Source organism: Vulpes lagopus, chromosome 7 (genome assembly GCF_018345385.1).
Source record: "Vulpes lagopus strain Blue_001 chromosome 7, ASM1834538v1, whole genome shotgun sequence".
Classification (NCBI taxonomy): domain Eukaryota; kingdom Metazoa; phylum Chordata; class Mammalia; order Carnivora; family Canidae; genus Vulpes; species Vulpes lagopus.
This window is the reverse complement of record NC_054830.1, coordinates 125737690-125764921: the sequence shown is the minus strand read 5'-3', so window position 1 is coordinate 125764921 and position 27232 is coordinate 125737690. Positions and strand designations below refer to the sequence as shown.

The 27232-nt window shown below is 42.7% G+C and overlaps 1 protein-coding gene across 1 annotated transcript in view; it reads left to right on the top strand.

Moving 5' to 3' along the window:
• Positions 1–553: 553 nt before the first annotated feature.
• The window catches only part of LVRN (laeverin), a 67580-nt gene continuing 40901 nt past the window's right edge, over positions 554–27232 (top strand). The window contains exons 1-4 of the mRNA XM_041763928.1: positions 554–1331; positions 18981–19123; positions 21014–21153; positions 24643–24769. Coding sequence (XP_041619862.1) covers positions 634–1331; positions 18981–19123; positions 21014–21153; positions 24643–24769 — 1108 coding nt within the window. The 5' untranslated portion in view covers positions 554–633. The remainder of the gene's footprint in view (positions 1332–18980; positions 19124–21013; positions 21154–24642; positions 24770–27232) is intronic.

The window sequence follows — 27232 nt, the reverse complement described above, 5'->3', positions numbered from 1 at the left end:
ATTTAGGGCCAACGATTTGGCTCGGGGAGTTAGTTCTGAATCGTGGCCGTCCCTCACAGGGTCATTTCAGAGTGCGTCTCCAACCGTCCAGGTGGTCAAGCCCCTCACCCCTCCCCTAGCACTCGCAGCCCCGGCCAGTGGCCAGCAGGTGTGCTGGCCGCAGACCTGCGTTCCAGGAGCGGAGCGCGCTCTGCACTTGTCTCTTTCCCGACGACACTTGAAACCGCGCCAGGGCGCATCCAGCAAGTCTCACGAACCCAAACATCCCCGTCGGAGGTGTCCAGGTTCGAGTCTGGCCCGACCGCCCCCTTCCCGTTCCCACTTGGAAGCCTCCTCTGCGAGGGCTTTCCCTTTGGACCCAAAGGGGCGCGCGCTGCGGTGCGCGGGATCCGCCTCTTCCCCAGGCTCCGGCGGGGCGGGGATGGGTAGGCAGGGACCTGGATCTGATTAGCTGGGAGGGGGAAGCCGCGGTCCCGACCGCCCGCTCCTGCCTCCCGAGCTCCTCGAGGCGAGGAGGAGACAGGGAGGAGGGACGGCACAGAGCAAGAGCGGGGGTCCCATCACTCGCACCCCGGTCGAGGCTTGCCGCCGTCTGCCGGCGGCTCTGGGCTCGCGCGCGCCCGGGGCCCAGCCATGGGGCCCCCTTCCAGCTCCGGCTTCTACGTGAGCCGCGCGGTGGCCCTGCTGCTGGCGGGGCTGGCGGCCGCGCTCCTGCTGGCGCTGCTGGTGCTCGCCGCCCTGTACGGCCGCTGCGCGCGCGTCCCGCCGTCGGAGCTCCGCCACCGCGGGCGCCCGGACGCCGCGCCCTCCCCGACCCGCTCGCCGGGGCAGCCTCTGCCCACCGGGCAGACCCGCCCCAGTCGTGAGCCCGCGGGGACGGCCGCCCCGGGCACCTGGCGACCCCCGGGGCCCTGGGACCAGCTGCGCCTGCCGCCCTGGCTCGTGCCGCTGCACTACGAGCTGGAGCTGTGGCCCCGGCTGCGGCCAAACGAGTCCTGGGCTTCGACGTTGACCTTCACCGGCCGCGTGAACATCACGGTGCGCTGCACGGTGGCCACCGCGCGGCTGCTGCTGCACAGCCTCTTCCTGGACTGTGAGAGGGCGGAGGTGCGGGGTCCTCTCCCCTCCGGCGCGGAAGACCGCACGGTGGGCCGCGTGCCGGTGGACGACGTGTGGTTCGCCTCCGACATGCAGTACATGGTGCTGGAGCTCGGCGGGACCCTGCAGCCCGGGAGCCGCTATGAGCTGCAGCTCAGCTTCTCCAGCCTGGTGTACCAGGACCTCAGGGAGGGACTCTTCTTCAACGTCTACACGGACCAGGGCGAGCGCAGGTAAGGGCAGGCCGGCCGGGTCCCCGCTCTGGCTGAGAGTCCAGCCGCCTACCTGCGTCCAGGTGCGCGTCTCCTGCCCTTCCCCCAAAGCCCCCGTCACCCGCGACGCCTTCCTGTAGGCGCAAAGGCGAGCGCCTCCTTCCTCCCTTCCCTTCAGAAGCCCTGCTTGTGAGAAAGGCGACAGACCGTCCGCGGTCCGTCCTCTGGCCACTTTTTAGCGCTGTCCCTGCCCATCCTCCAGTTTGTTGCTACCCTAGAAGTTCGCCGCCGTCCCCAGAAAGCCCCCCTGCCCCGCCCCACCTTTGCCCTAACCCAAGATTGCTTCGCCAGCGGGCGCAATCCCTTGCTACTCAAAGTTTGGTCCGCGGACCGGCAGGAGCGGTACATCTGGGGATTCCTTGGAAATGCAAATTCCCCGCCTGGACCAAAGGATCAGAACCTGCGTTTTAACAAGATCCGAGGGGGATTTCTGGGTGTTAGAGTTGGAAAAAAGCCCCGGGCTGTCGCACCCTTGCGCCCCCGCAGTTCCCTCCGGAGCGTGCCCCAGCGCTCAGCTCGCTGCTCCGTCTCTTTCCTCGACTCTGGCGCTCCGGAGCAGCTGTTCTTGCAACAAATAGACTCACGTCGGTGCTGTTCTCATATATATATATATTTCTCCTTGCTGAAGTTCTCCAACACTTAAGGATCCCCTTTAACTCATCCCCTCCCATCCCTTGCCTGGGGACCGAGTCTGGTTTTGGGGTGACCCGCAGCTATCCCGACTCCTCCCCTCTGATACTAAGCAACTGCCCTGCCTAGTATCACCAGCCGGCTCTTTTGGGATTTCTTTCGCTGGGAAAAAAGTAAAAATTAAAAAAAAAACTAAATATAAATATAATCATAATCATAATAAATAGCGGTGAAAAGAAACCTCCCCCTCTGAGTTTGCAAGCTTACGTAGTGTACATGTGTTCTCTTTACACTCATTTGGGATAATGTTTTCCACACGGAGTGTTTCCAGCTCAGGAACTGCCTTTTTCCACGCTCTGTGACCATGTTACTGACCCACCTCAGGCGAGCGCCAGGGAAATACTTTATGTGAAAGATACCAAAAAGGTCTTTCTTCAAACTGGCGCTCTTTTTTGCATACACTGGTGGAGCATTTGCGGTTTACACAATTGGGTGTACTTTGCCTTCTATTATTAGAGACAATGTTCTCAAATGCAAAGAAACCTACTAAATTACCCCCCCACACACACACACACAAAATTATCTCTGGCATTATTTTCAAAACTTCAAGGCTTTTAAAATAAGTTTAATAAGCTGCCTTAGTGGATGTGTAATCTGTAACTTTTGTTTAAGGACTATATGCTCGTTTTTTTTTTCCTTTCAAAAATGCATCAATGCTTGAAAATATAGTTTTGAAATTTTTCTCATCAAGGTGATGTGTTACCGGACTGGAGGGCACTGGGAACGTTGGGAACGTTTTGCAATTACTGTGCCTGTGGTTTAGAGTGCAAGATTTTTCAGGAGGGAAAAAAAAGGACGCTGAATGCACATGGGACGGTAGTTTCTGCTGTGGGTCAGTACATCTTCGACTGCTAACCCATCTCTTCCCTCTTAATGAGGCGGTGGCCTGGATAAACCGCCCTAGCAAATATGGGAAATGAAATTCCCTTTCCATTTTTCTGTTGTGTTGCCAACTCCAGTGGTAACTAGAAACCATATTTTGAGAACATTAAAATTCAAACAAGCAGAAATCCTAATAAAGTCCCACAGATGTTCAGAGGCCAATGTAGTGTTCCAGACTTAGGACGTCTTTGCAGGAGCTGTTGCTTTGAAAGTGCTCTTCTGGGTCTCTGCTTGGGAAACCACAAGAGAAAGAAACCTCCCATTGAGCCTGACGCCAAGGTCACCAAGAATGTGGACAAAATGAGAAGTGTGGTGAAGCTGATTTTGAAAGCCCAACCAGGCCTGAGTTTGAGCTGTGTGACTTGAGTCAGGCCCTGCATGTCTCTGAGTTGATTCCTTCATTCAAGGAATAGACACAAGTGTCAACCTTTAGAGTGTTGTGAGAACTGATGAGAAATTAATGCACAAGCTGTGCAGTGGTCGCTATCTCATTAGCTTGGTGTGTAATTGTCAGGAGCAGCCTCTTGCTATTGAAACACCGCACCTGCCACGTTCCTGGAAGATGTGAGCCTCAGGAGGAGATTCGCACCTGGGGAGAAGCTGCCTACAGATTTCACATTTTTCTTGCCATGTCTCTGATGCCAGCGGCCAGCAGTTGGAACAGGTTTACCTCTCTTCTTTGGTGACCCCTTATCATGGTCTGGACAGGCTGAAGTTTTTAAATAATTTTACTCAACACTAAGGCAAAAAGAAGAAGAAGAAGAAGAAGAAGAAGAAGAAGAAGAAGAAGAAGAAGAAGAAGAAGAAGAAGAAGAAACTCATTCTAGAAAATACAAAAAGCATCCCTATCTCACACTTTTAAGGCTGTTCTCTGCCTTTCTCCACTTGGCTGGTGCCATCACACTTCTGCCCTTCTGCCATATAGGAGACATTTACTGGATGCTTTAGATTGTGCTGCTGTGTGTCAGTGTCTGCTTCTCTCGTTCCATGTGTAGAAAATTGAGGGCAAAATCCAAATGTTAATGTTCCTCAAAACAGTGTTTCACAGACTTCATTCTCTGGCACATCAACCTGGAAGGTTTTGCCATATTCACATGCCTCTGGCTATATTTTTTGCTAAAAAAATATCGCTCAATTTAAACAAAAATATTAAGTAGGTTTGTTAAAAAGCGACTCTACATCATAAATGGGAAACCATTTGGAGCTTAGAGTCATGATGCTGTACGGTCCAATACAATGGAAAAACGATGTTACTAAGTTCCCCTGTTAACGGTGGTCGGCTGAAGGATCCGAAGGCTCTGAATCTAGGGCTACTGTCTCTTTGTTAAAAAGAGTAATCAGAATTAGATGTTGAAGATAAATAACACCAAACCAAGATTTGCTCTTGACTTTACCAGAATGATTAATAAAATTTGAAAAAAGACTATCTCATATGTGAGTCAGATCTATGTAATAGGGTGTCCAAGAGCTACCTCAAATCCCTCTCCTTCTATACTTGGGGAGATCCTGAATTAGAGTAGTGGTTCAAAAACCTTTAATGTATATGAGAATCACGGGAGGAATTTATCAAAGTCTTGGGGGCACACCCTCAAAAATTGCAAATCAGTCCACTCGTGTTCATGGTAAACATTAGTCATAATAGTCACAAGGTGGAAGCAATGCATGCTCACTGATGGATGAATGAATAAACAAAGTGTGGTTTATACATACAAGGGAATATTATTCAGCCTTAAAAAGGAAGGATGTGTTCTGGGGCACCTCGGTGGCTCAGTCGGTTAAGTGGCCGGCTCTTAATCTCCACTCAGGTCTTGATCTCAGGGTTTTGAGTTTGAGCCCTAGATTGGGCTCCCTGCTGGGCATTGAGCCTATCTTAAAAAAAAAATAAGAAGATTCTGACACATGCTACAACATAGATGAACTCTGAGGAGACTGTATTTAACTACCACCTAGTCAGATTCAGAAATAGAAAGTAGAGTGTTGGTTGTTAGGAACTAGGGGAGTGGGAAGTCACTGATAAATGGGGACATTTTGTTGTTTCCAGTTTTTGTCATTTACAAATAAAGCTTCTGTGAGCAATTGTGTATGAGTGTTTGGTTGAACATGAGTTTTCATTTTTCTGGAATAAATGCCCAGGAGAGTAAGTGGTGGGTCATACAGTTGTTTCATGTTCTGTTTTTAAGAAACTGTTAACTTTAAAAAAAAAATGCTAACTTGTTTCCCAAAGCATCTGTACTATTTTACATTCCCACCAACACTGTATCAATGATAGTTTCTCTGCATCTCAGGCACCGTTTGCTTTTACCACTGTTTTCTATTTTAGCTGTCATGATGAGCATATAGTGATATCTCATTGTGATCTTCCTTTGCATTTTTCTGATCCATAGTCAGACATGTTATCCATCGCGCCACTGGCCCTCACTTAATTTGCATTTTTCTAGTGGCTAATGATGTTCAGCATCTTCTTATGCTTATTTGGCATCTGTATATCACCCTTGTTGAAATGTCTTCTCATGTTTTTTGCCCATTTTCCAATTGAATTGTTCTTTTTGCCATTGAGTCCTGAGAGTTCATGATATATTCCAGATTGGAGTTTGTTGAGACATATGGTTTACAAATAGGTTCTCCTAGTTTGTAGCTTGTTTTTTCATGCTTTTAATAAGGTCCTTCAGGGAGCAAAAGTTTTGAATTTTAATAAAGTCCAATTTATCAATTATTTAATTTTATTTTTTTCCAATTTATCACATTTTTAAAATATTTTATTTATTTATTTGAAAGAAAGAGAGCACAAGCAGAGGAAGGGGCAGAGGGAGAGGGAGAAGCAGACTCCCTGCTGAGCAAGGAGGTCAATGTGGGACTCAAACCCAGGACTCTGGGATTCTGACCTGAGCTGAAGGCAGATGCTTAACCGACTTAGCCACCCAGGCACCCCAATTTCAATTTTTTAAATAGGCCATGCTTTTGGTATCATGTCTTGGAATACTTTCTTAAAAAGACTATTTTAGAGTAGTTTTATGTTTAAAACCAAATCAGAGGGTGGTACAGAGATTTTCCAAATAGCCCCTGCACCTGCACATGTATGGCATCACCCATTATGGACATTGCTCACCAGAATGATACATTTTTAAAAATAGATTTTATTTATCTATTCATGAGACACACAAAGACAGGCAGAGACACAGGCAGAGGGAGGAGCAGGCTCCCTCCCTCAAGCCTGATGCAGGACTTGATCTCAAGACACCAGGATCACACCCTGAGCCAAAGGCAGATGCTCAACCACTGAGCCACCCAGCACCTTGGTACATGTTTTTAACCAAAGATGAACTTATATTGACACATCATGATTCCTCAAAGCCCATAGTTTACCTTAGGGCTCGCTCTTGGTGTTGTACAGTCTATGTGTTTGGACAAATGTATAATGAGATACATCTATCATTCTACTATCTTACAGAGTATTTTAACTGACCTAAAAATCCTGTTATTTGCCTATTCATCCCTGCCCCAGTCATTGATCTTCTTGTCTCTATAGTTTTGCCTTTTCTAGAATATCTTATATTTGGAATCCTACTATAGGTACATAGCCTTTTCAGATCTGGCTTCTTTAACTTGGTAATATGCATTTAAGATTCCTTCATGTCTTCTCATGTCTTGATCATTTCTTTTCAGCACTAAGTAGTATTTCTTTGTCTGGGTGTACCCTAGTTTACTTATTTATTTACCTACTGAACAACATCTTAGTTGCTTCCAAGTTTTGGCAATTATGAAAAAAGGTCCTCTAAATTCTTTGTGCAGATTCTGCGTAGACATAAACTTGTGTAGACATAAACTTTTACTTCTTAGATAAATACCAAAAAGCCTAATTGCTTAGTCATATGGTAAGAATATGCTTAGTTTTATAACAAACCACGAAACTGTCTTTCAAATTGGCTATACTATTTTGTATTCCCACCAGCAATGTATGAGAGTGCCTGTTGCTCCACATCCTCACTAGCATTTGGTGTTGTCAGTGTTCTGGACTTTGGCCATTCTAATAGGCGTTTGGTGGTATCTTATCTTATTGTTGTTGTTGTTGTTTTAATTTGTATTTCCCTGATGACATATGATGTGGAGCACTTTTTAATATCTGTATAACTGAATATATAGTATAATATACATAATATGTATTATATGTTAATATAATAATATCTATTATATGTTAATATAATATTTATTATATATTATATATAATATAATATAGTATATATTATACATGTAAATATAATACCTGTATAATTGCCATCTGTATAATTTCTTTGGTGAGTTGTCTGTTGAGGTTTTGGCCTATCTTTCAGTTGAATTGCTTGTTTTCTTATTGCTGAGTTTTAAAAGTTCTTTGTATATTTTGGATATCAGATATGTCTTTTACAAATATTTTCTCCCAGTCTGTGGCTTGTCTTCTCATTGTCTTTATACTATTTTTTACAGGGCAGAAGTTTTCAGGGTTTTTTGTTTGTTGGTTTGTTTTTGACATTTCTTTAAATTTAAGTTCGATTTGCCAACATGTAGTATAACACCCAGTGCTCATCCCATCAAGTGCCCTCCTCAGTACCTGTCACCTAGTTACCCCATCCCTCCACCCACCTTCCCTTCTGCAACCTTTTATTTCCCAGAGTTAGGAGTTAGGAGTCTCTTTCGTTTTTTGTTTTTGTTTTTAAAGATTTTATTTATTTATTCATGAGAGACATGGAGAGAGAGGCAGAGACACAGGCAGAGGGAGAAGCAGGCTTCCCACAGGGAGCCTGATGCGGAACTCAATTCCAGGACCCTGAGATCACGTCCTGAGCTGAAGGCAGACGCTCAACCACTGAGCCACCCAGGCGTCCCAGAGGTTTTCAGTTTTAAAGAAGTCCACTTTATCAATTATTTCTGTCACGGATCATGCCTTTAGTGTAGTGTCTAAAAAGATATCACCATACTCAAGGTCATTGAAGTTTTCTACCTATGTTTTCCTGTAGGAGTTTTATATTTTTGAGTTTTATATTTTAAAGTGACCTATTGTGAGTTTATTTGACCCATTATAAGTTAAATTTTGTGAAGGGTATAAGGTTGGTGTCTAGATTCAATTTTTTTTAATGTGGATGTCTAGTAGTTCCAGCAATGTTTGTTGAAGAGACTATCATTACTCCATTGCATTGCCTTTTCTCCTCTGTCAAAATTCAGTTGACTGTACTTATATGGGTCTCTTTCTGGAATCTCTGTTCTGTTCCATTGATCCATTTGTCTATTCTTCACCAATATCACACTCTTTTGATTACCATAGTTTTACAGGAAGTCTTGAAGGCAAGTAGTATCAATCTTCCAAGTTTGTTCTTCTCTTTCAATATTGTGTAGGGTATTCTGGGTCTAGTTGTCTCTCCATATATAAACTTTTGCTTCTCCATATAAATTGGTTTGTTGATATCCACAAACTTAACTTGCTGGGATTTTTATTGGGATTGCATTGAATTTACAGACCAAGTTGGAAAGAACTGACATCTTGATAATATGACTCTACCTGTCCACAAACATGGAATATATCTCCATTTATTTAGTTGTCTTTAAAATTTCATTCATCAAAGCTGTCTACTTTTCTTCATATATATCTTGTACACATTTTGTTAGATCTATACTTAAGTATTTCATTTTGGGGGGTGCTAATATAAATGGTATTGTGTTTTTAATTTCAAATTTCACTTGTTAATTGTTGGCATGTAGGAAAACAATTGACTTTTGTATATTAGTCTTGTATAAATAAAACTTACTATAATTGTTTATTAGCTCCAGGAGTTTTTTGGTCAATTTGTTTGAATTTTCTACATAGACAATCATGTCATCTTGACTAAAGAGTGTTTTGTTTCTTTCTTCCCAATCTATACATCTCTTATTTCCTTCTCTTGACATACTACATTAGTAAAGACTTCCAGCATAATGTTAAAGAGGAATGGTGAGAGGGAACCTTCTTGCCTTGTATCTGACCTTAGTGGGAAAGTTTTCAGTTCTCATCATTAAGTATGAAGTTTAGCTGTAGATTTTTCATAATCTTTTTCAGGATGGAGAAGCTTCTCTCTATTCCTATTTTACTGAGAATTTTTATCATGAATGAATACTGGATTTTGGCAAATGCTTTTTCTGCATCTATTGATAAGATCATGTGATTTTTCTTATTTAGATGTGATGGATTACACTAATTAGTTTTCAGATGTTGAGCCAGTCTTGTATATCTGAGATAAGCCCCACTTGCTTGTGGAGTACATTTCTTTTTATACATTGTTGAATTTGATGTGCTAATATTTTGTTGAGAATTTTTGCATCGGTGTTCATGAGGGATATTGGTCTATAGTTTTCTTGTTTTTGTAATGTCTTTGTCAGGTTTTGGTTTTGGGGTAATGCTGTCCTCACAGAATGTGTCAGGGAGTATTTCTCCGCTTTTATCCTCTGAAAGAGATGGTAGAGAATTGGTATCTTTTGTTCCTTAAGTGTTTGGTAGAATTTACCAGTGAACCCACCTAGGCCTTGTGCTTTCCCTTTTGGAAGGTTATTAACTATTGATTCAATTTTTAAAATAGAGGCTTATTCAGGTTGTGTCTTCTGGGTGTTCTGACAGATTATGTCTTTTAAGCAATTAGTGCATTTTATCTAGATGATCAAATTTGTGAACATAGACTAGTTCATAGTACTCCTTATTATCCTTTTAATGTCCATGGAATCTATACTGATGAATCCTCTTTCATTTCTGATCTTAGTTTTGATATGTTGAATTAATATTTATCATGTGCATTGTTTTCTATTTATTACCATTGTTCTTTGTTCCTATTTTTGTCTTCTCCTTTTATGCCTTTCTTCACTATGTTCTGCCAATCTGTGAATATAGAATGTATGTACATTTACTTAGATCTTTGATTTGTTTCATCAGCATTTTGTTGTTTTTACCATACAAGTCCTATACTCTACCAATAGATAGAGTGCTTTGGATTTCCTGGTCCAAGGTCAAGTTGGGCAATTCAAACCAAATCTAACCCATTAGCGTTTAATTTTATTTGAGCAATTGTAAATGGTTTTGTATTTTTAATTTTAATTTTCATGTATTTGTTGCTACTATCTAGAAATACTGAATTTTATATATTTATCTTGTAACCCATGACTTGCTCATCTCACTTACTAGATCTAGGAATTTTTTTGTAGATTCCTTGGACTATTATAAACAAAGCTTCTATAAATATTCATGTATAAGTCTGTGTATTAATTCTTTGTATGAATTCATTTCTCTTGAGTAAACAACTAGAGGAGTGGGATGGTTGGAAAATCTAGAAAGTAAGTGTTTAATTTCCTAAGAAATTATAAAATTGTTTTCCAAATATTTTGAGGATTTGATATTTTCATCGATATTATTGGAGAATTCTAGTTGTTCATTCTCAGCAACATTTGGTATTGCTGCTAGGCTTTTTCATTTTAACCATTCTAATAGACGATTCTCATTGCAGTTTTAATTCATATTTTCCTAATAACTAATATTGTGCATCATTTCCTATACTTACTTGCCATCCATGCATCTTAGTGAAGCATCTGTTAAAACTCTTTTGCCCATTTTTGTTGTTTGTTCATTTTCTTATTGTTGAATTTTCTACGTAAGTGATCATACTGTTTCAGATAAAGACGGTTTTACTTTGTTACTTTAGGTGCCTTTTCTTTCTTTTCTTTGCTTTACATCCATGTCTACAGCCTCTATTACAGTGTTGGATAAAAGTGGTTAAGTACGGATATCCTTGTTTGTTCCTTAAAGTGAAAGCTTTCAGTCTTGCACTGTTAATTATGATTTTTTTCCTGTGGTTTTTCTTCTTCTTCCTCTTCTTCCTCCCCAACTCCTCCTTTTCCTCCTTCTCCTCCCTTTTGTAGATTGAGGAAGTTACCTTCTGATTTCTAATTTTCTGAGAATTTTTATCAGATTGGATGCCAGATTTTGCCAGATGCTTTTTCTGCATCTATTGAGATGATCATGTGGTTTTTCTTTTTTTCGTCTGTTACTATGGTCAATTACATTGATTGATTTTCTAATGATAAATTAACATTGTATTTGGAAGATAAATCCCACTTGGTCTTGATGTATTATCCTTTTTTGTGTTTGTTGCATTTGATATACTAAAATTTTGTTTTTAACTTTTGTATTCATGTTCATGGGTTTTCTTTCTCTTTGTCTTGTTTTGGTATCAGAGTAACACTGGCTTCAAATGATAAATTTAGAAGTTTTTATTTTTTTAAGTTTTTGGAAAAATTTATGGAATTGGCATTAATTCTTAAATTCTTGGTTGACTTTCACTAATGAAGTGACGTGGGGCTGGAGTTTTTTTTTGTGGGATGTTTTTTAACTATTATTAAATTTCTTTAATGAATAAAGGGCTATTTTGGTTATCTATTTCTTCATGAGCAAGTTTTAGTAGTTTTGGTCTTTCAAGGAATTTGCCCATTTAATCCAAGTTGTCAAATTTAAGTATAATTAGTGTTTTTCAAAATATTTCTTTATTATTATTTTAATATCTATAGAAACTGTAGTGATATCACTCTCTCATTCCTGACATTGATCATTTGTATCTTCTCTCTTTTGAGAGCTTAAGCCCTGGTTTTTATATCATCTCTGCCACTTGCTATCTAGCCAGTTGCATATACTCTAGAGTCTTCAGGTTTTCTTAAGTTAAAAGGGTGAGGTTCTCCAAAATATCTTCCATTTTTGATAGACAATAAGTTTGATCAGTCTACCTTGAGATTTGCCTACATTATTAATCTTCTTGTAGAACCAGTTTTTGGTTTCAATGATCTTCTCTATTGTTTTTCACTTCAATGTTTTATGTATTATTCTTTATTATTTCCTTTCTTTTTACTTTGGGCTTCCTTCCCTTTTCTTTTTCTACTTTCTTTTTTTAAGATGTATTTATTTATTTTAGAGAGAGAGTACATGCAGGATGGGGAGGGGCAGAGAGAGAGGGAGAGAAAGAATGGACAAGCAGATTTCATTGCTGAGTGCAGAGTACAGTGATCTCACAACCCTGAGATCATGACTTAAGCCAAAATCAAGAGTCAGATGCTAAACCAACAGCCACCCAGGTGCCTCTTTTTATTTTTCTATTTTCTCCAGGCAGGCACAAGGTGATTGATTTAAGATATTTTTTTCTTCTCTAACATAAGTGCTTAGTGGTATAAACTTTCCACTAACTACTACATTAGTGGCATGCCACAAATAATATCATATTGTTTTTAAAATTTTCGTTCAGTTCAACATACTTCACAATTTCCTTTTTGACTTCTTCTTTGACTTATAGGTTATTTAGAACTTCGCTATTTGATTTCCAAATATTTGGGCATTTCTCATTTTTTTATTGAATGCCTCATATTTCAAAGTTTATGTTGCTGAATGCTATATTTTGTTACATTGCTTTAATGAACGCTGGTCTTCTCTGGGTAGGTACATAAGCTATTTGGTGACCTTCTCGATTCTTGTTTGATCTCCCATGGCTTGTGTTTAAGTTCTTTGAGAGAGGATCAAAAGTTGCCTTTACTCTAGGGCTACATTAGCCCATTGCTCAGGCATTACCTTCCTGGTGTCTGTTAAAAATTCCATTTATTCTGGAGATTCCTCTTTCTTTCTTTCTTTCTTTCTTTCTTTCTTTCTTTCTTTCTTTCTTTTTTTTAAGATTTTATTTCTTTATTCATGAGAGACACAGAGAGAGACAAAGAGAGGTAGAGACACAGGCAGAGGGAGAAGCAGGCTCCATGCAGGGAGCCTGATGCAGGCCTCAATCCTTGGTCTCTAGGATCACGCCCTGGACGGAAGGCGGCGCTAAACCACTGAGCCACCCAGGCTGCCCTCTTCTGGAGATTTCTATACTTTGGCTTGGGGGAATTTGAACAACTCCCAGCACTGTGTGAGCTCTAGGAATTGTTCAGCTTTCCTTGCTTGACCTCCTAAAGTGCAGATTAATATTTGAACAAAGACTCAGCATCAGGGGCAGGGTTGGGGAGGGGAGTGGATTCTATGCAGATTTCTGGATTTCTACCCTGCAGATTTTAGCTATCTAGATCTCCCTGGGCATCAGTCATAGTCTCCTCAACTCATTGAGACCACTGAACTCAGTTTCTGTTCCCTCCCCCTGAGCTACAGTTGAGAAATTGCTTCCAGGTAAACAGGGTGCTTGTAGAATTCACCTCATTTGTTTCTCTTTTCTTGGGAATCACAGCCCTGTGCTTCCTGTTATCTAATGTCTGAAGACAGCTGTTCCATATATTCTGTAAGGGTTTTTAGTTGTTTCCAACAGAAGGCTAATTCTAGCCTATGTTACTCCATCAGGGTGGAAAATAGAAGTCGTCTCTAGATTTGGAAATGTTATTAATTTTAAAGTTAATCCTCAGTCTTCTTCATGATATCTTAGTTGGCTTATGGTTTTTATTACATTATATTCCACAAAGCACATAAAAAAGACCCCAGGAAAGGTAGCTGGAAAGGACCACAGGCTGGAGAGCTGAAGCCCTGGTTCTGGTACTACCTCGGTCACTTACCTGTTTTCTAACCAGTTGTATAAATTCCCAGGGCATTAGCTTTCACCTCTATAAATGAAGATGGTGGGACTCTCCATTTTTCTTCTACTTTTGAAAGTCAATGAAAGAATGTATAATCCCATTCTTGTTCACAGTGTCCTTTAGGAATATGTCCTGCTTTTCTGATCATGCCATGTCCTTTATAAAATATAAGACAGAAAAGGGAGGTCTTCAGAGAAATGAGAATAGGATAATCAAAGGATGAGGGTGGCTCGCTAGTGTGAAATGGCTGGAAAAAATTAGGATCTTTGTCTGAGACAAATTAAGGGGAGATCAGTATGCTCAAAATCAATCGCTGTGTGCAGGTGTAGTAAGAGTGAACAAAGAATTGCAAAGGACTTCCTTCCATTTGCTGTTTATGCTAGGAATTCTGGCACAATCCTCAGAGTATGACACACAAGAGAGAAATTTGAGCAATATTAGGAAAGAATTTAGAAATATCAAAACAAAGTCAGTGACCTCAAGTGCCAAGTACATGATGTCATTGGTGTCACAGAGAAAAGAGGCCATTTCATTATCCTATAGGGGTGTCAAACCCATATGTTTCATGTGGCTGAGCCATCTTCTCTAGGGGGTGGTCTTGCTCATCAAAGATTTCAATCCCTTATCTTTTGAAAACAAGTGTACTAGCCTATTGAAAAAGCACACCTCATAGTTGAGTAAAAGTGCAACTGTGTTTCTTCCACTGTCCTTCTACAATTTAGTTTCTGAGATCATCTTTCCCGCTCCTGCATAAATACTCTAGCAGCCCATAATTTACTGCTCATTCTTAGGTGACAGATGATCTATGTCCACTAAGTCACAAACACTGTCCTGATGCAAAAATTAGAGAATCCAGTCCTGTGTCATGCTAAAAGCCTTGAACTTAATTGCTGTTAAATCTCCCTAGTTCTTCCTGCAAGCTCACTTCCCCAAGCCGGGTGAGCTTCAGGTTAGCAGCCTGCAGCAAGGGAAAGGACAGTGGTGCTTCCATTTGTCCACCTCATGGTTCTAGTCAACACCCCCCTTCCACCTTGAGAGCTGCTATCATACCCCCACGAGGTCCGGCGGGGCTGGGGGAGACAGGGAGAGGTGCCATGTAGGGCAGCTCTTGCCTAAGCCACTGCTCTTGCCGTTTATCCCTTGAGATGTCATTTTCTCACTACTTCTCTTTCTCTTACAATTTCCTTGACCCTGCAAGCCTGCTTCCTCTATGTCTCTGTTCCAATGGTCGTTAGTGACTCCTTCTTCAGCCCCCAGACATGCAGTAGACCATCTGTAGCTTCCTGCAGGTGGCCCTCTTGGACGGAACCCAAATCAGTCCCCATATGGCTCACTATGTGCCTTGGGGCCCACAGCTCGTCCAAGGAACACTCGTACAACCCTGACCTAGGGCTGCTGTGGGTCCCAAGGCTGTAGCACTCTTCCTCTGATACTGCTCTGAAGCCATCAGCTCTCCTGCCTTTCAGATTCCTACCTGGTAGGAATTAGACTCCCAGCAGTGTCAATTGCAGCTTCCTCAACAGGAAGCTGGGTACCAGCCTCTAAGTCTCTCAGTCTCAGGAAACACTTCTGCTCTCGGAGGGATCTTCACCCCCTCTGGCTCACCCTGGTCAGGGGTTGCCCTCCTTCCAGCACCCCTGAGATCAGGGGGCTTCGCTAAACTACACCACTCCCCTCTGAGATATCCCTCTTCTCATCTCCATTCCCTGACCTTCCTTCCATATATTGTTTTTAAAAAAGATTTTATTTATTTGAGAGAAAGAGAGAGAGAGAGAGAAAGGGTGAGCACAAGCAGAGGGGGAAGGGAGAGAGGGAAAGGGAGAAGCAGACTCCCTGCTGATCAGGAAGCCAGACATGAAAGGGGGGAAAGGGGTGGATCCTAGTACCCTGGGATCATGACCTGAGCTGAAGACAGACGCTTAACCAACTGAGCCACTCAGGCGCCCCTTTTCATATATCTCTTGTTGGAGCTGAAAAGTCTGCAGGTTCTTGAGGCCATCTACTTCGAAAATCTTTATAACATGGTTTGGCACCTTTCTCTGAAATTGTACATCTATTGTGTTTTGTTGCCTGGTGGAAACTTCAGTTTTAAGATCCTATTACACAAGTAATAAACAAACATGATTCATAGGCCAAGCCTTGAACCACAGACCAGTGGTGTAACATCCATTTTTACTAAACATTTTGATTTCTGAGTGTGTCATGTAAAAACAACTTGAGGGGACAACTTTCAGGTCTTACTTAACCCTTGGCCAGTTGTTAGCAAGAGCTGTAGGCATACGGAGTTCATACAGTAATTCGGGATGCAATAACTTAGTGAGGGGATATTTTTTATGTGGCAGGAGATGGATCCCCAAGGACATCACATGGCCTTGGCCCCTCAGGCCTCTGCTGGCACAAAAATGTGGCGAGTCTATGATCATCTGGCTGTACAAGAGGGCAGGAAAGTGGCTTTGCAATACTGAGCCACTACGAGACATATTCTCCCAAATTAACTCCCTCACCAGCTGACTGCTCTAAACCCAGACTTCACAGGCACCATAATAGTATGTTTCAGTGAGGTTTGAGGGGAGGAGAGGGTGGATGGTTCTATTTTCTGAGGTCAGGATAGCCTTACAGGGTTGCTTGAGTCCAAAGCCGAGAGAGAAGGGAAATAAGTACCAGCTTCAGTTCCCAGATGTGGCATAACCAGATCGTGTGTGCTGCTGGCTGGCCCTGACCTTGGTAGTTAAGACTGTGAGCCAGGAAGGCTGTGTGTTATATTTTTCCCTTTTTGTTTGTTTGTATAAAACCAGGGAGGGAAATAGTTGAGTAAAATCCAAGAGTTTCTTTTATTTCACTTCTCTAGGGGCCTGAATCATGGCCTGGGAAGGCACTTGCTTGATATTTGGTTTGTTAAAGTGGTGACTCTGAGCTGGTGTCTCTGAGCCTTTTTGAAACTGTAGCCACCACCCCACTTCTTTTTAATTTAAAATCAATTAGTTAACACATAGCGTGTTCTTCATTTCAGAGGTAGAGTAGCCCCTTTTGATGAGCATAAAACTTTCCCAGTTCCCTGAAAAGTCTGATTTTCTCTCCTTATCACCTTGCAGTGTCCTTGAGATTCATATGCTTTGTGAAGTCGTGACAGTGGAGATGTTCCCAACTTTACCTTCAATAGTTTCTATGACAGACACGATAGCAATGGGGTGGCTTTCCAAATATGTAAGCATGTTTTATAAGACTGGATGTGCCTTTTCACTCTGCGTTATACTCTTTCATGCTAATATATTACCATTTGTACGGCATGCCCTACAGTTTCAGAGGTCTCACGGACCTCGTGGAGGCCAAGCATGAGCTTCCGAAGGGCTGTTTCTTCTAATCCTAGACAATTCAGTCTACGTGGCTCCTTTTTCCATTCTGTTGGATGTCTTTATCCCTTTTAGAATTAGTTTTGGATGTTTAAGTGGACTTGGAAATCATCTGGTCCCATCCCTGTATTTTATAGGAATGGATATCCAGAGAGTTTCAGGAAACCTTCCCCAGTGACATCACTGTGTTAACACAACAGATCCTGAGCAAAAACACAGGTCGTGAATTCCCTGCTCAGTATTCTTTCCAGTGTATTGTCAATTATTTGACTCCTCTCTATTTTATCACCATTCTTTTAAAGACAGCAACCAATACTATAAAACAAATGCCAGTGCAACAGGTATTGTAAAAATACTTCGTATTCTCTTAAATATATTAAATCAAGCTGCCTTTATTTTATAGTACCTCCAAAGCTGAGAAAATACTTACTCAACTGCCACGAACCCATGTTTTTGCCAAATATTATAAATGGTATTGAAGAGAAAAGATGTAACCCCTAACTCCTTGTAGTTTGAACTTTATTAGGAAGACAAATGTGGTTCGTATGCAGCTTGTGGTCAAGCTGTGACCTCTGAGACATGTCTAAATGCATCCGTAATTGGTGATGTTCCAACCCTCAACCCCTACTCTGGAACTTACCCCTCCTTGAATTCTTCTACAGTTCATCCCTATGAAGAGCAATCTGCAGGAGTTAAAGGGATATAGGAGAACTCAAAGGTTGTTTATTGATAAATTTGGTTACTAATAATGGGAAAGTTCAAGTAGCAATAAAAGGTTGATTAAGTGCCGTTACTCTCTGGGTGAGGAATCTGAGGCTCAGCAAGAACATGTGACCTGGTTAGGATTGCTCAGTTAGCAGGAGATGGAGCACAGTCTTGCAGCCAAGGTGGCTGAGGTCAGAGTTCATGAGCTGCCTTCCAGTCCGTGCAACTGAGAGCAAAGTTAAGTGGGAAGAAGCATATAGGGCAAAACCGGCCTGTTGAGCATGACAGTTTTGTCACAGCAAGGTTATGAACACATCAGGTTGGCTGACTCTGAGAGGCTTTTGAGCATGCCGATGGCTGTGTGTGGATTTTCGTGAGAGTGGGGATCCTACCATGATGGAGGAGGAATCCCAGGGGTGGGATCCCGGAGGTGGGTGATGGTAATGGAGGGGCCATACTCCCTCACATCCTGTTCACTTCCCCTGCTATTTATCTAAGAGCTGGGCCTGAACCAAGAGTAAATGCATCAGGGATGCTAGGTCTCAGGACTTCAGGGGAACAAAAAGAATTAGCATCCACAATTGTCATCCTAAAACAGGGTCCCAGGTCTCCAACTCTTAATGAGACCACAGGTTTATTTTGAAAAGAAAGTTGTTAGCTAGGACCCACCTCCTGTCAGATTTAGGCTGTGTTTACAGAGGATAAACCTGATAATCTCCTTGTTTGCCCAGGGCACTCTTGTCTCTAAACTTTTCCCCATAAATCACCAGTGCACCATGGGATAATGTCACTTTTTGTATTTTTCCATGGAGATGGAGGGAGAAGCAATAGCGATTTGATAAATCTACCCATGTGTAAATAAAAGTTGTTTGGTTTATTTGGCATGAACCTAGATAGTTTACCACCACCACTCGCCAAGTGTGTAGAATAAAACTTTTTCTAAGTTTTCAACCAGTAAGAAGAGGGAACATGTGAGAAAAAGCCATTATTCAGCAGACATTGCTTGCAGTTCAGTGGAGGATGAAAGAAATAATCCATTCCCCAAAAAGTAATCCTAGTTCAAAAAATACTTGGTTCACAAAAGCCTGTTATTGCATATTTGCTATATTTGTTCCTCTTTTGTTTGCAGAAGGTTTTAAAGGCATATGATGTAATGAAGTAAATAGTATTTTGTGGTCAAAAATTAAATGGGTCTTTTGTATTTAAGGTCTTACAAGAATTCCAAGGTGTGGTGAGAATTGGAATGTGTGTGTTTTAACTGGAAGGGCAGTGAGAGAGATGAGGGGAAGTACTCTAGCTCCTTCCTGAATGTAATTATAAGCCATCATCTCAATATTTTTTTTTGTTTCCACCAATTTGAAATAAAAATAAATCAATTTTTTTCTCCAAAAATGTATTGCAGGGCCCTGTTAGCATCTCAGATGGAACCAACATTTGCCAGAAGTGTTTTTCCTTGTTTTGATGAGCCAGCTCTAAAGGCAACTTTTAATATTACAATTATTCATCATCCAAGCTATGTGGCCCTTTCTAATATGCCAAAACTAGGTAAGTAATATTTCCTGTCACCATATATATGTGTATATTAATTATATGCATGTGCGCATATGCGTATATATTTAGCTCTGTAATAGCTTTGATATTAATAGCTTTCCTAGGCAATGAGTTGGCAATATATTTTAATTAGAGAGAACAGTCACATGAGGTCTGTATCAGCACCAGCATCTCGGAGATGGCAAATCCTGATTCTTTATGCATTGGAAGCCGGGGACATCACGTTGTTCTTATCCCTTGGCAGCCTGTCTGCCCACTAGTTTGGCCTTCACTATTGATCATTAGTGATAACAAGCTAGCAGACCTAGTCTGGATCTGGTGGACAGATGTGTTTCATTTGGCTCACATGATTTTTTTTTTTCCCTTCTGATTGAGCTTACAAAAATCCAGAGATTTCTCATAAAAATCACGATTTTTATTTCCTTGTAAACTTAGAAGATCTAACAACACGGGGCATGCAGCTCCTTCGTGACTGCAGTAGTTACAGTCATTATAGGGTGCCCCCTGCAGACATCTCCCCACCCACCCACCCCACCACCTGGGTCTGCTGTGGTCCCCACCACTTCCTGTTAATATATGCCAGTCCAATTCACGTCAAATACCCAGCCTTCGGCTTTAAAGACCTAGCCTGCCTCCCCTGAAGACTTCACTAAAACCTGACAGTGGCTAAATTGCACTTCCTTGACCTACTGTGGGCCTGGGAGGCTCTAGATGAAGTTGTGAGAGGTGGACTGGTCCAGGAAACAATAGCAGGAGATGGAAAAGAGAAGAGGTGGGTTGTGGGCCTCAGAGTGCCCATGGATTTGACCCTCCATCAGTTATTATTCAAGATACTGATTCCAAGCAAAGATGCTGTCCTTAGATCTTCCTAATGCTGTTTGTTTGTTTTTAACTGAAGTATAGCTGACATTCAAGATTATGTTAGTTTCAGATGTACGTCATAGTGATTCGACAATTATGTAACATCACATAGTGCTCACCGTGATAAGTGTGGTCACCATCTGTCACCATATGAAGTTAAGTTAAATCTTTTTTTTAAAAAGATTTTATTTATTATTTGAGAGAGAAAGAGCACAAATGGGGGGTTGAGTAGGGAAAGGGCAGAGGGAGAATGAGAAGCAAGCTCCCCACTGAGCAGGGAGCTGGCTGTGGGACTCAATCCCAGGACCCTGGGATCATGACCTGAGCTGAAGGCAGATGCTTAACTGACTGAGCCACCCAGGCGCCCCCCAGATTAGGACTCTTAGTGACAGTCTTCTCTATGCCATACATACTATCCCCATGGCATTGCTTTTTTTTTTTAAGATTATTTATTTAGAGAGAGAGAGCACGCTCCCAGGGAGAGGGACAGGGTGGGGGCAGAGAGAGAATCTCAAGCAGGCTCCCTGCTGAGCACAGAGCCCAAGGTGGGGCTGGATCCCAAAACCCTGAGATCATGACCTGAGCTGCAACCAAGAGTCAGACACTCAACGGACTGAGGTACCTAGACGCCCCTGCATGGCATTGATTTTATAACGAGAAGTTTGCAGCTGTTAATCTCTTTCACATCTCTGGCCCACCCTCCTGGCCCCCTCCCCACTGGCAACTACCTTTTTATTCCCTGCATTTATGCATCTGTTTCCAGTTTCTTTCTTTATTTGTTTTGTTCATGTGTTTTGCCTTTTCAATTTCACCCATCAGTGAAATCATATGGTAGCCATCTTTCTCTGACTTATTTCATTTAATGTGGTTTTGATAAGTTGGAGATAGAGAAATCCAAACTGGGAAACTCTAGGGGCTGGCTGGGAGGAAGTAGCTGGGTGACAGTTGCCCTGACACGTCACTTCAAAGGTAGCTATTCCTGCTTTGGTTTACAGTGATTTGGACTAACACCAATTTCTGTAGGTCAGTCTACCAAGAGAGATGTGAATGGAAGCATGTGGACCATTACCACCTTTTCCACCACGCCCCCCATGCCAACTTACTTAGTGGCATTTGCCATATGCGACTATGATCATGTCGACAGAACCGAAAGGGGCAAGCAGGTGAGTGAGGAAGACTGTCCAGGTGAGGGGGCCTCTGTATGAGCTGCAGATGCGTCATCCATTCTTGTCACATCCGGGGGTTAAGCCTATGGATCCCATCGTCACCTCCTGGTGGCCCCTTTGACTTTTCCAAGCCCGTTGACCCTCTCAGTGTGGCTTTGCAGATGGGACACCACCATTCTACCCACAGCTCTGTGGAGGGGCTTCTGTGGCAAGGCTGCACCCAATGTGGACTTGGAGCACCTCTTCATGGGCTCTTGCCACCATTCAGGTGATGAGGGAAGAGGAAAAGCTCCCACACTAGTGCCTCAGAGCTCAGGTGTGCCTGTTGTTTAGTCCACGATGTGAACACAGCCTTGAAGCAAGGGTGACAGTTGACGTGTCCAGTGCCCAGTACAGCCCACCAGCGTGGACACCAGCTAGGAACCACCATGGTGACAGAAGTCGTGCCTGTGGGCCATGCCTTGCCCCATCCAGAAGCAGTGCTGGTGGCCTCCTGAACTCTGAGGCACGCGGCACTCCTACCAGACTTGGACGAAGTAGACGCTCGGGCCTGACCAGGCACCTCGTCTTCACCCAGTTATGCCCTCATTCTGAGGAAAATATCGGGGTGACTGTGGCAATCCTTTACATGCTGGTTCACTCCCTTGCCTGGAGTGTGGAGGGAGGGAAGGCCCCTCCTGTAGGCCACATTCTTTTTTGCCACGTCAACTTCACAGGGCTGAGGAAGATCAGACCCCTACTGCCGGCTGAGACTCTCTCCTGGGCCCAGCATCTTCCAGGCTTGTACCATTGACTTATGGAGATTGGGGGGATGTGGAGGAGCCAAGTCTGTCACCAGGGTGGGGGGATCACTCAGAGCCACTCTTCCGAAGGCTGAATTAATAGTACTGTGTTCCATGCAAACCACAGCTTATCTTCCTCAGCTGTTGGCTCCAGCCCGAAGAAGCAGGGGCAGACCCTTGACATTGACAGCTAGAACACAGGCCGAGAGAAACATTCACGGCATCTCCTGAGAAATCTCCTTGGGCATGATTCGGAAGCACATGCTTGGAGCCTGGCATGAAAGAGTGAGCCCTGAAGCTAATGAGTGACTCTAGGTGGGGTGTCAGCACCCACAGCTCGACTGGCTTGCCGCTCTTAGCACTGCTGTACAGCAGACATGTCTTATAAAAAGGGTCACGTCTGTTTCTTTGTGAAAGATGGCCCTGAAAAGAAAACCACTTGCCATAGAAACAAAGAGGAAATGGAACATGCCTAAGAAAGCGACATTCTCAGCCAGAGAATTGAAATTTGGGATGAGCTTATCAGTGGAATGCTGCATTTGGCTCTGGCTTTGCTCTACAAAGGGAAGGAATCCACCATATATTTTATGGGGGAACCAGAATGTACTCTTGGAAGAGCATCCAGGTTACACAAACAATTGCTTGTTCAGTAAGAGATAAAAATTTAGTGAAATTGAAAATGCAGTTAATCCTTGACTTGAGGATAAACATGGACACATGAAACTAAGGTTGGAAATAACATCTTTTGCCTAGAACTTTGCACACACAGGCACATATAAAGATATTCTTCTCTTAGGTATTGAGGTCCACTGTGTGCCAGGAGGATCACAAGAACACACTGGTGGCCTAGTTGAATTTTTTAAAAAAGGAGCATGCTGGTGGGCTAGGTGTGGTTTTGGAGGAACTTTATGACTGAACCTCCAAAGTGTTCTCAGCTGCCCTGCTGGGGGCTCCCTGCTCCTTCCCACACAGCTTGAAATCTCTATCACTGGCCTCCACTTTGGCTTATAGAATGATGGTTTATGGGAGGAGCTTTTGAAACTCAAAGTTGAACATTCAAAGTTTCAGTTATTTTCCAAAATGTTACAGTGAAAATTCATCCGTCTTGAATACTAGAATAGTGTTCTTTCCCACTCAGTAGTGCTGGCTTCGAGTGTAGCAATCTTCGCATTGCCTTCTGGAGTCAGACCCAGACATGGGGAGGGTTAGTGTAGTGCAGAGGCAGAGCTGAATCCCCCCAGCATGGGGGGAGGCCAAAAAGAGTGAGGTCAGAGGCCTCAAGAACAGGTGGTTGCATTCTGTGAGAGGAGAGCATTCCTGAAGACCTCATGTAATTCCACATCCCCATAATTCAAGACAAAGTTTCCCCGCAGAAATAAAAGCAAAGCAAGGTGAATGTGTTCTTGGAGGGCACCAATCTGCAACTACCATTGTTCTGCATTTCTAGCATTTTCTCTAACGTTTTATAGGGAACTCTTTCTCCAATCAACTTGATTCACATCAGGATAATTACCTTAATTGCCTCATTTTCTAACTTTTGTTCCAGGGCTCTTGAGTTTCATGCATGTTCTTTGTCATTAACACTAGCAACCCCATTAGAAAGTGCTCTGATGGCATTGTTGTGGGATATAAAATGATTTCATATTAAAATAAGAACTAATAAAAACAAGAGCAAATTAGCTGCTAGAATCACAGAAATAAATTCCGAAGGTCTCAAGTAATAGCTTGGTTACATGAAACTAACAAACCATGGCAGGGATTTCTTTATACTTACTAAAGCGGAAGTGTCATAAACAGAGAATGTAATTCACTTGTTCAACAACTGTAAAATCATAAGGCTATTGATGAACTTTTTTAAATTCGGGAATTAACCTTATTTCAAATTTTGAAAATAAGATCGCACTATTAATGAACTTAGCATCAATAAACATTGAGAAACAGTCTTCAATTTGCATAATTCGGACACAGGTACAATGTACCATACTGTGTAACATCTGCTAACACCACAATTCTGTTTTGGGACATTGGAAATATGTCCTAAAAAGGGAAGCAAAGGTCTGCGATGCCCTTTTACTCTAAGACAGTCTATGTTTTCTTTGGGGGTAGATACTACTCCAAGGATCATTCCTAAATTCCAAAAGTTACCTGCATTACTGTAAAACATTGAAATAACAACCCTCCCAGAGAATCACTGCTCATATCTTAGCAAATAGCCTTTGGACTTTCTCCAGGGCATGTACACATTTAGAATTGACCCTTGAACAATGCGGATTGGAACCAAGCGGGTCCACTTACACCCGGATTTACACACGGAGTTTTGTAAATGTATTTTTCTCTTCCTACAATTTTCTTAATGACATCTTCTTTTCTCTAGCTTACTTTACTGTGAGAAACAGTATATAATAGACACACAAAATATGTGTTAAGTAAAAGTTCACGTGATCAGTAAGGCTTCTGGCCAATAGCAGGCTCTTAGCAGTTAAATTTTTGGGTAGCTGAAAGTTATCTGTTGGTTTTTGATTGCATGAGGTCAGCACCCCTAACCCCAATGTGTTCAGGGTCACCTGTCAACATTTTATCCGGTAGCTTCTTCTGAAAAGCTGAGAGTTTGACTCTAGAGTTTCAGGGAACTGGAGCAAGCAGGCTGCTTGTCCCCGAAGTCGCTACAGCTTTTCCTAATCACCACTTATTTATTTTGATTTAGATACGCATCTGGGCCCGGAAAGACGCCATCACAAACGGAAATGCAGACTTCGCTTTGAACATCACAGGTCCCATCTTCTCTTTTCTGGAAGATTTATTTAATATCAGTTACCCTCTTCCTAAAACAGGTAAACCGTCTTCCCTTCCAATGCAATTGGTTTCCTATTATGCAGGCCCTGGGTTAAGGTCAAAGGCTACATAGCCGAGCCTCCAGGGACCCACTGTCACCACGTAGCTGCTATTTGGAGGCGGGGGTGGGCTGCCAGCCTTATGTCCTATACCTTCCTGAACACAGAAGAGGCCTGTCTGCTATTTCTCTGTACAATGCTGTGTGCCCAGCAGGTGTTCTCAGGATTTAGGTTCCTCCTGGGTGTTTGTTGCCAGCCTCACATCCTCCAGACTCTGCTTCCTCTCTTACATTCTGTTCTTTCCCCTCCCATGTGTCTGATGCAATATTCTGGATCCTTTCAGTGGGCCTATGTGAGTGAGTTACTCCAGTTCCCGTGAATGATGGTTTTTTTATGGTGCTGGTCTTTTGTGAGGTGGGGTTTGTTGGGGTTTTGTTTGGTTGGTGTTTTTGGACATGGGGTCCTATCTGTCAACTTTTGTTGTATAAAATTGGAATCACATGTGAACACCACGTGATCCTTGAGGAAATAGGTAAATGTTTTATTGATTATAGATCTGTATAGTATGTCCTTGAAATTGTGTGACCCACTTAGCTCAGGAAGTTGTCCATTGTTCTATGTTGAGAGTATCATGTAAACATATTTTGTTCCTCTGACATGTCATGTGATATCTTGGATAAAGTAAAGTAGGCTCTGTCTATACTGGCAGATGGTAAAGAAGGGAGGAAGTATGTCTGGGAACTCAGCCCAGCGAGCCAGGGGTGGGGTGGGGAGTGGGTGGGAGGCTCTGCAGCTCAAGCCCAGGGGCTCGAGGAATGGAGAGTGAACTGGTGTTGGCCCATTCAGGGATCCTGGAAGTGATACCTGTCATTTTGGGAGTTGAAGGCATCTGGGGCTGGAAGCTTCTGGGCTGGAGGATCTCAAGATGACACTTGTCTCAGCAAGAAAAGTTCTATTTGTCTTTATTTAGATAAGGAACAGTCCAGAGTCACCCTCCACTCCATGGTCTGTAAAGCACCTCCTCCATCCTCCTTACCATCTCCATCCCCTCCCCCCGCCCCAGCCCCCTAGGTTTACACCACCACTACTTCCACCTCAGCAGCCCTTATTCGGTTATGCCCCCTTCCCTCTTGCCCCCCTCAGTTCCATCTTCTGACTGAGATTGCGGGGGATCTTTTCATAGTGAAATTCAAGGACCCTATTACTGTCCTCTTTACAGCCTTTCGATGGGTTCCCATCGCCCTGAGGATAAAGTCCAAACTCTGCACCCTATCTTTATAACAGTGCATGTCTGGCCAAACTCTCCGGGCTTTTGTCAGTTCTTCTGAGCTAGAAGGATTCTCTGGCACCCCTCTGTCCCCTCTTCCACCTTCTTCTTCTCCCCAGGCTCTTGCACATGCACTTTGCACATCCTGCAATGACATCCATCCAACTGATTAATTCGTGTATTTCTCAACTCAGGGCCCCCTCCTCCAGGAAGCTTTCCCTGACTCTCTTTTTCTCATGTTTCCATGGCATCCTATGTACCCTTCTATTTGAGCTCTTGACCTAACCAGATCTTGAGTGTCTCCCCTCCCCCCATTAAATCAGGAGTAACTTGGATTCAGGATCTGGCTTCTCTTTTTCTTTGTACCTTCAGAGCCTATTGATAGTGTTTTTTTCAGAATGGTAAATGGTAAAGTTGTTTTTTGGGTTTTTTGTTTTGTTCTGTTTTGTTTTTAGTGAAGGGAATTAAAGACCTAGTCCAGTAATTCCATATAAATTCTTACTAGGTTGTCAGCTTCTGGAAATCAGGGTTATATTTGGCACATTCTCGTATTGTTCATAGCATCTCAACCAAGGTGACATGCAGGTGGCACTCAATCAAAATTGTATTTTGACAGATGATTAAAATAAGGAGATGTTCTGTTACTGGATCTATAAGAGAAAGATGAATACATGTTTCCTTGTTATTTTAACTCTTGGTTGAGCCTTTAAAAATACAAAACAAGGGATCCCTGGGTGGCGCAGCGGTTTGGCGCCTGCCTTTGGCCCAGGGCGCAATCCTGGAGACCCGGGATCGAATCCCACATCAGGCTCCCGGTGCATGGAGCCTGCTTCTTCCTCTGCCTGTGTCTCTGCCTCTCTCTCTCTCTCTCTCTCTGTGACTATCATAAATAAATAAAAATTAAAAAAATAAAAATAAAAATACAAAACAAAATGAGACACAGATCCCTTCCCTACCGGCCTTTCCCACCTAAGCCATCCTCTTCTTCTCAGGGAGTCAGGTGAAAAGCCATTTTGCTTATTTATTTCATGTGTTATTCTTTCAGGTTTTTTTGTTTGTTTGTTTGGTCACTTGCTCAATGAGTTCTAAGCCCAAGAAGCTAAACCATGTTCATGTAAGAGCATTTTTTTCTTCTGGGGTTGCTATCCTTTTAATTGACTGTTTAAAGTCAAAAGTGCCCTCTGCCTCTACCTGCC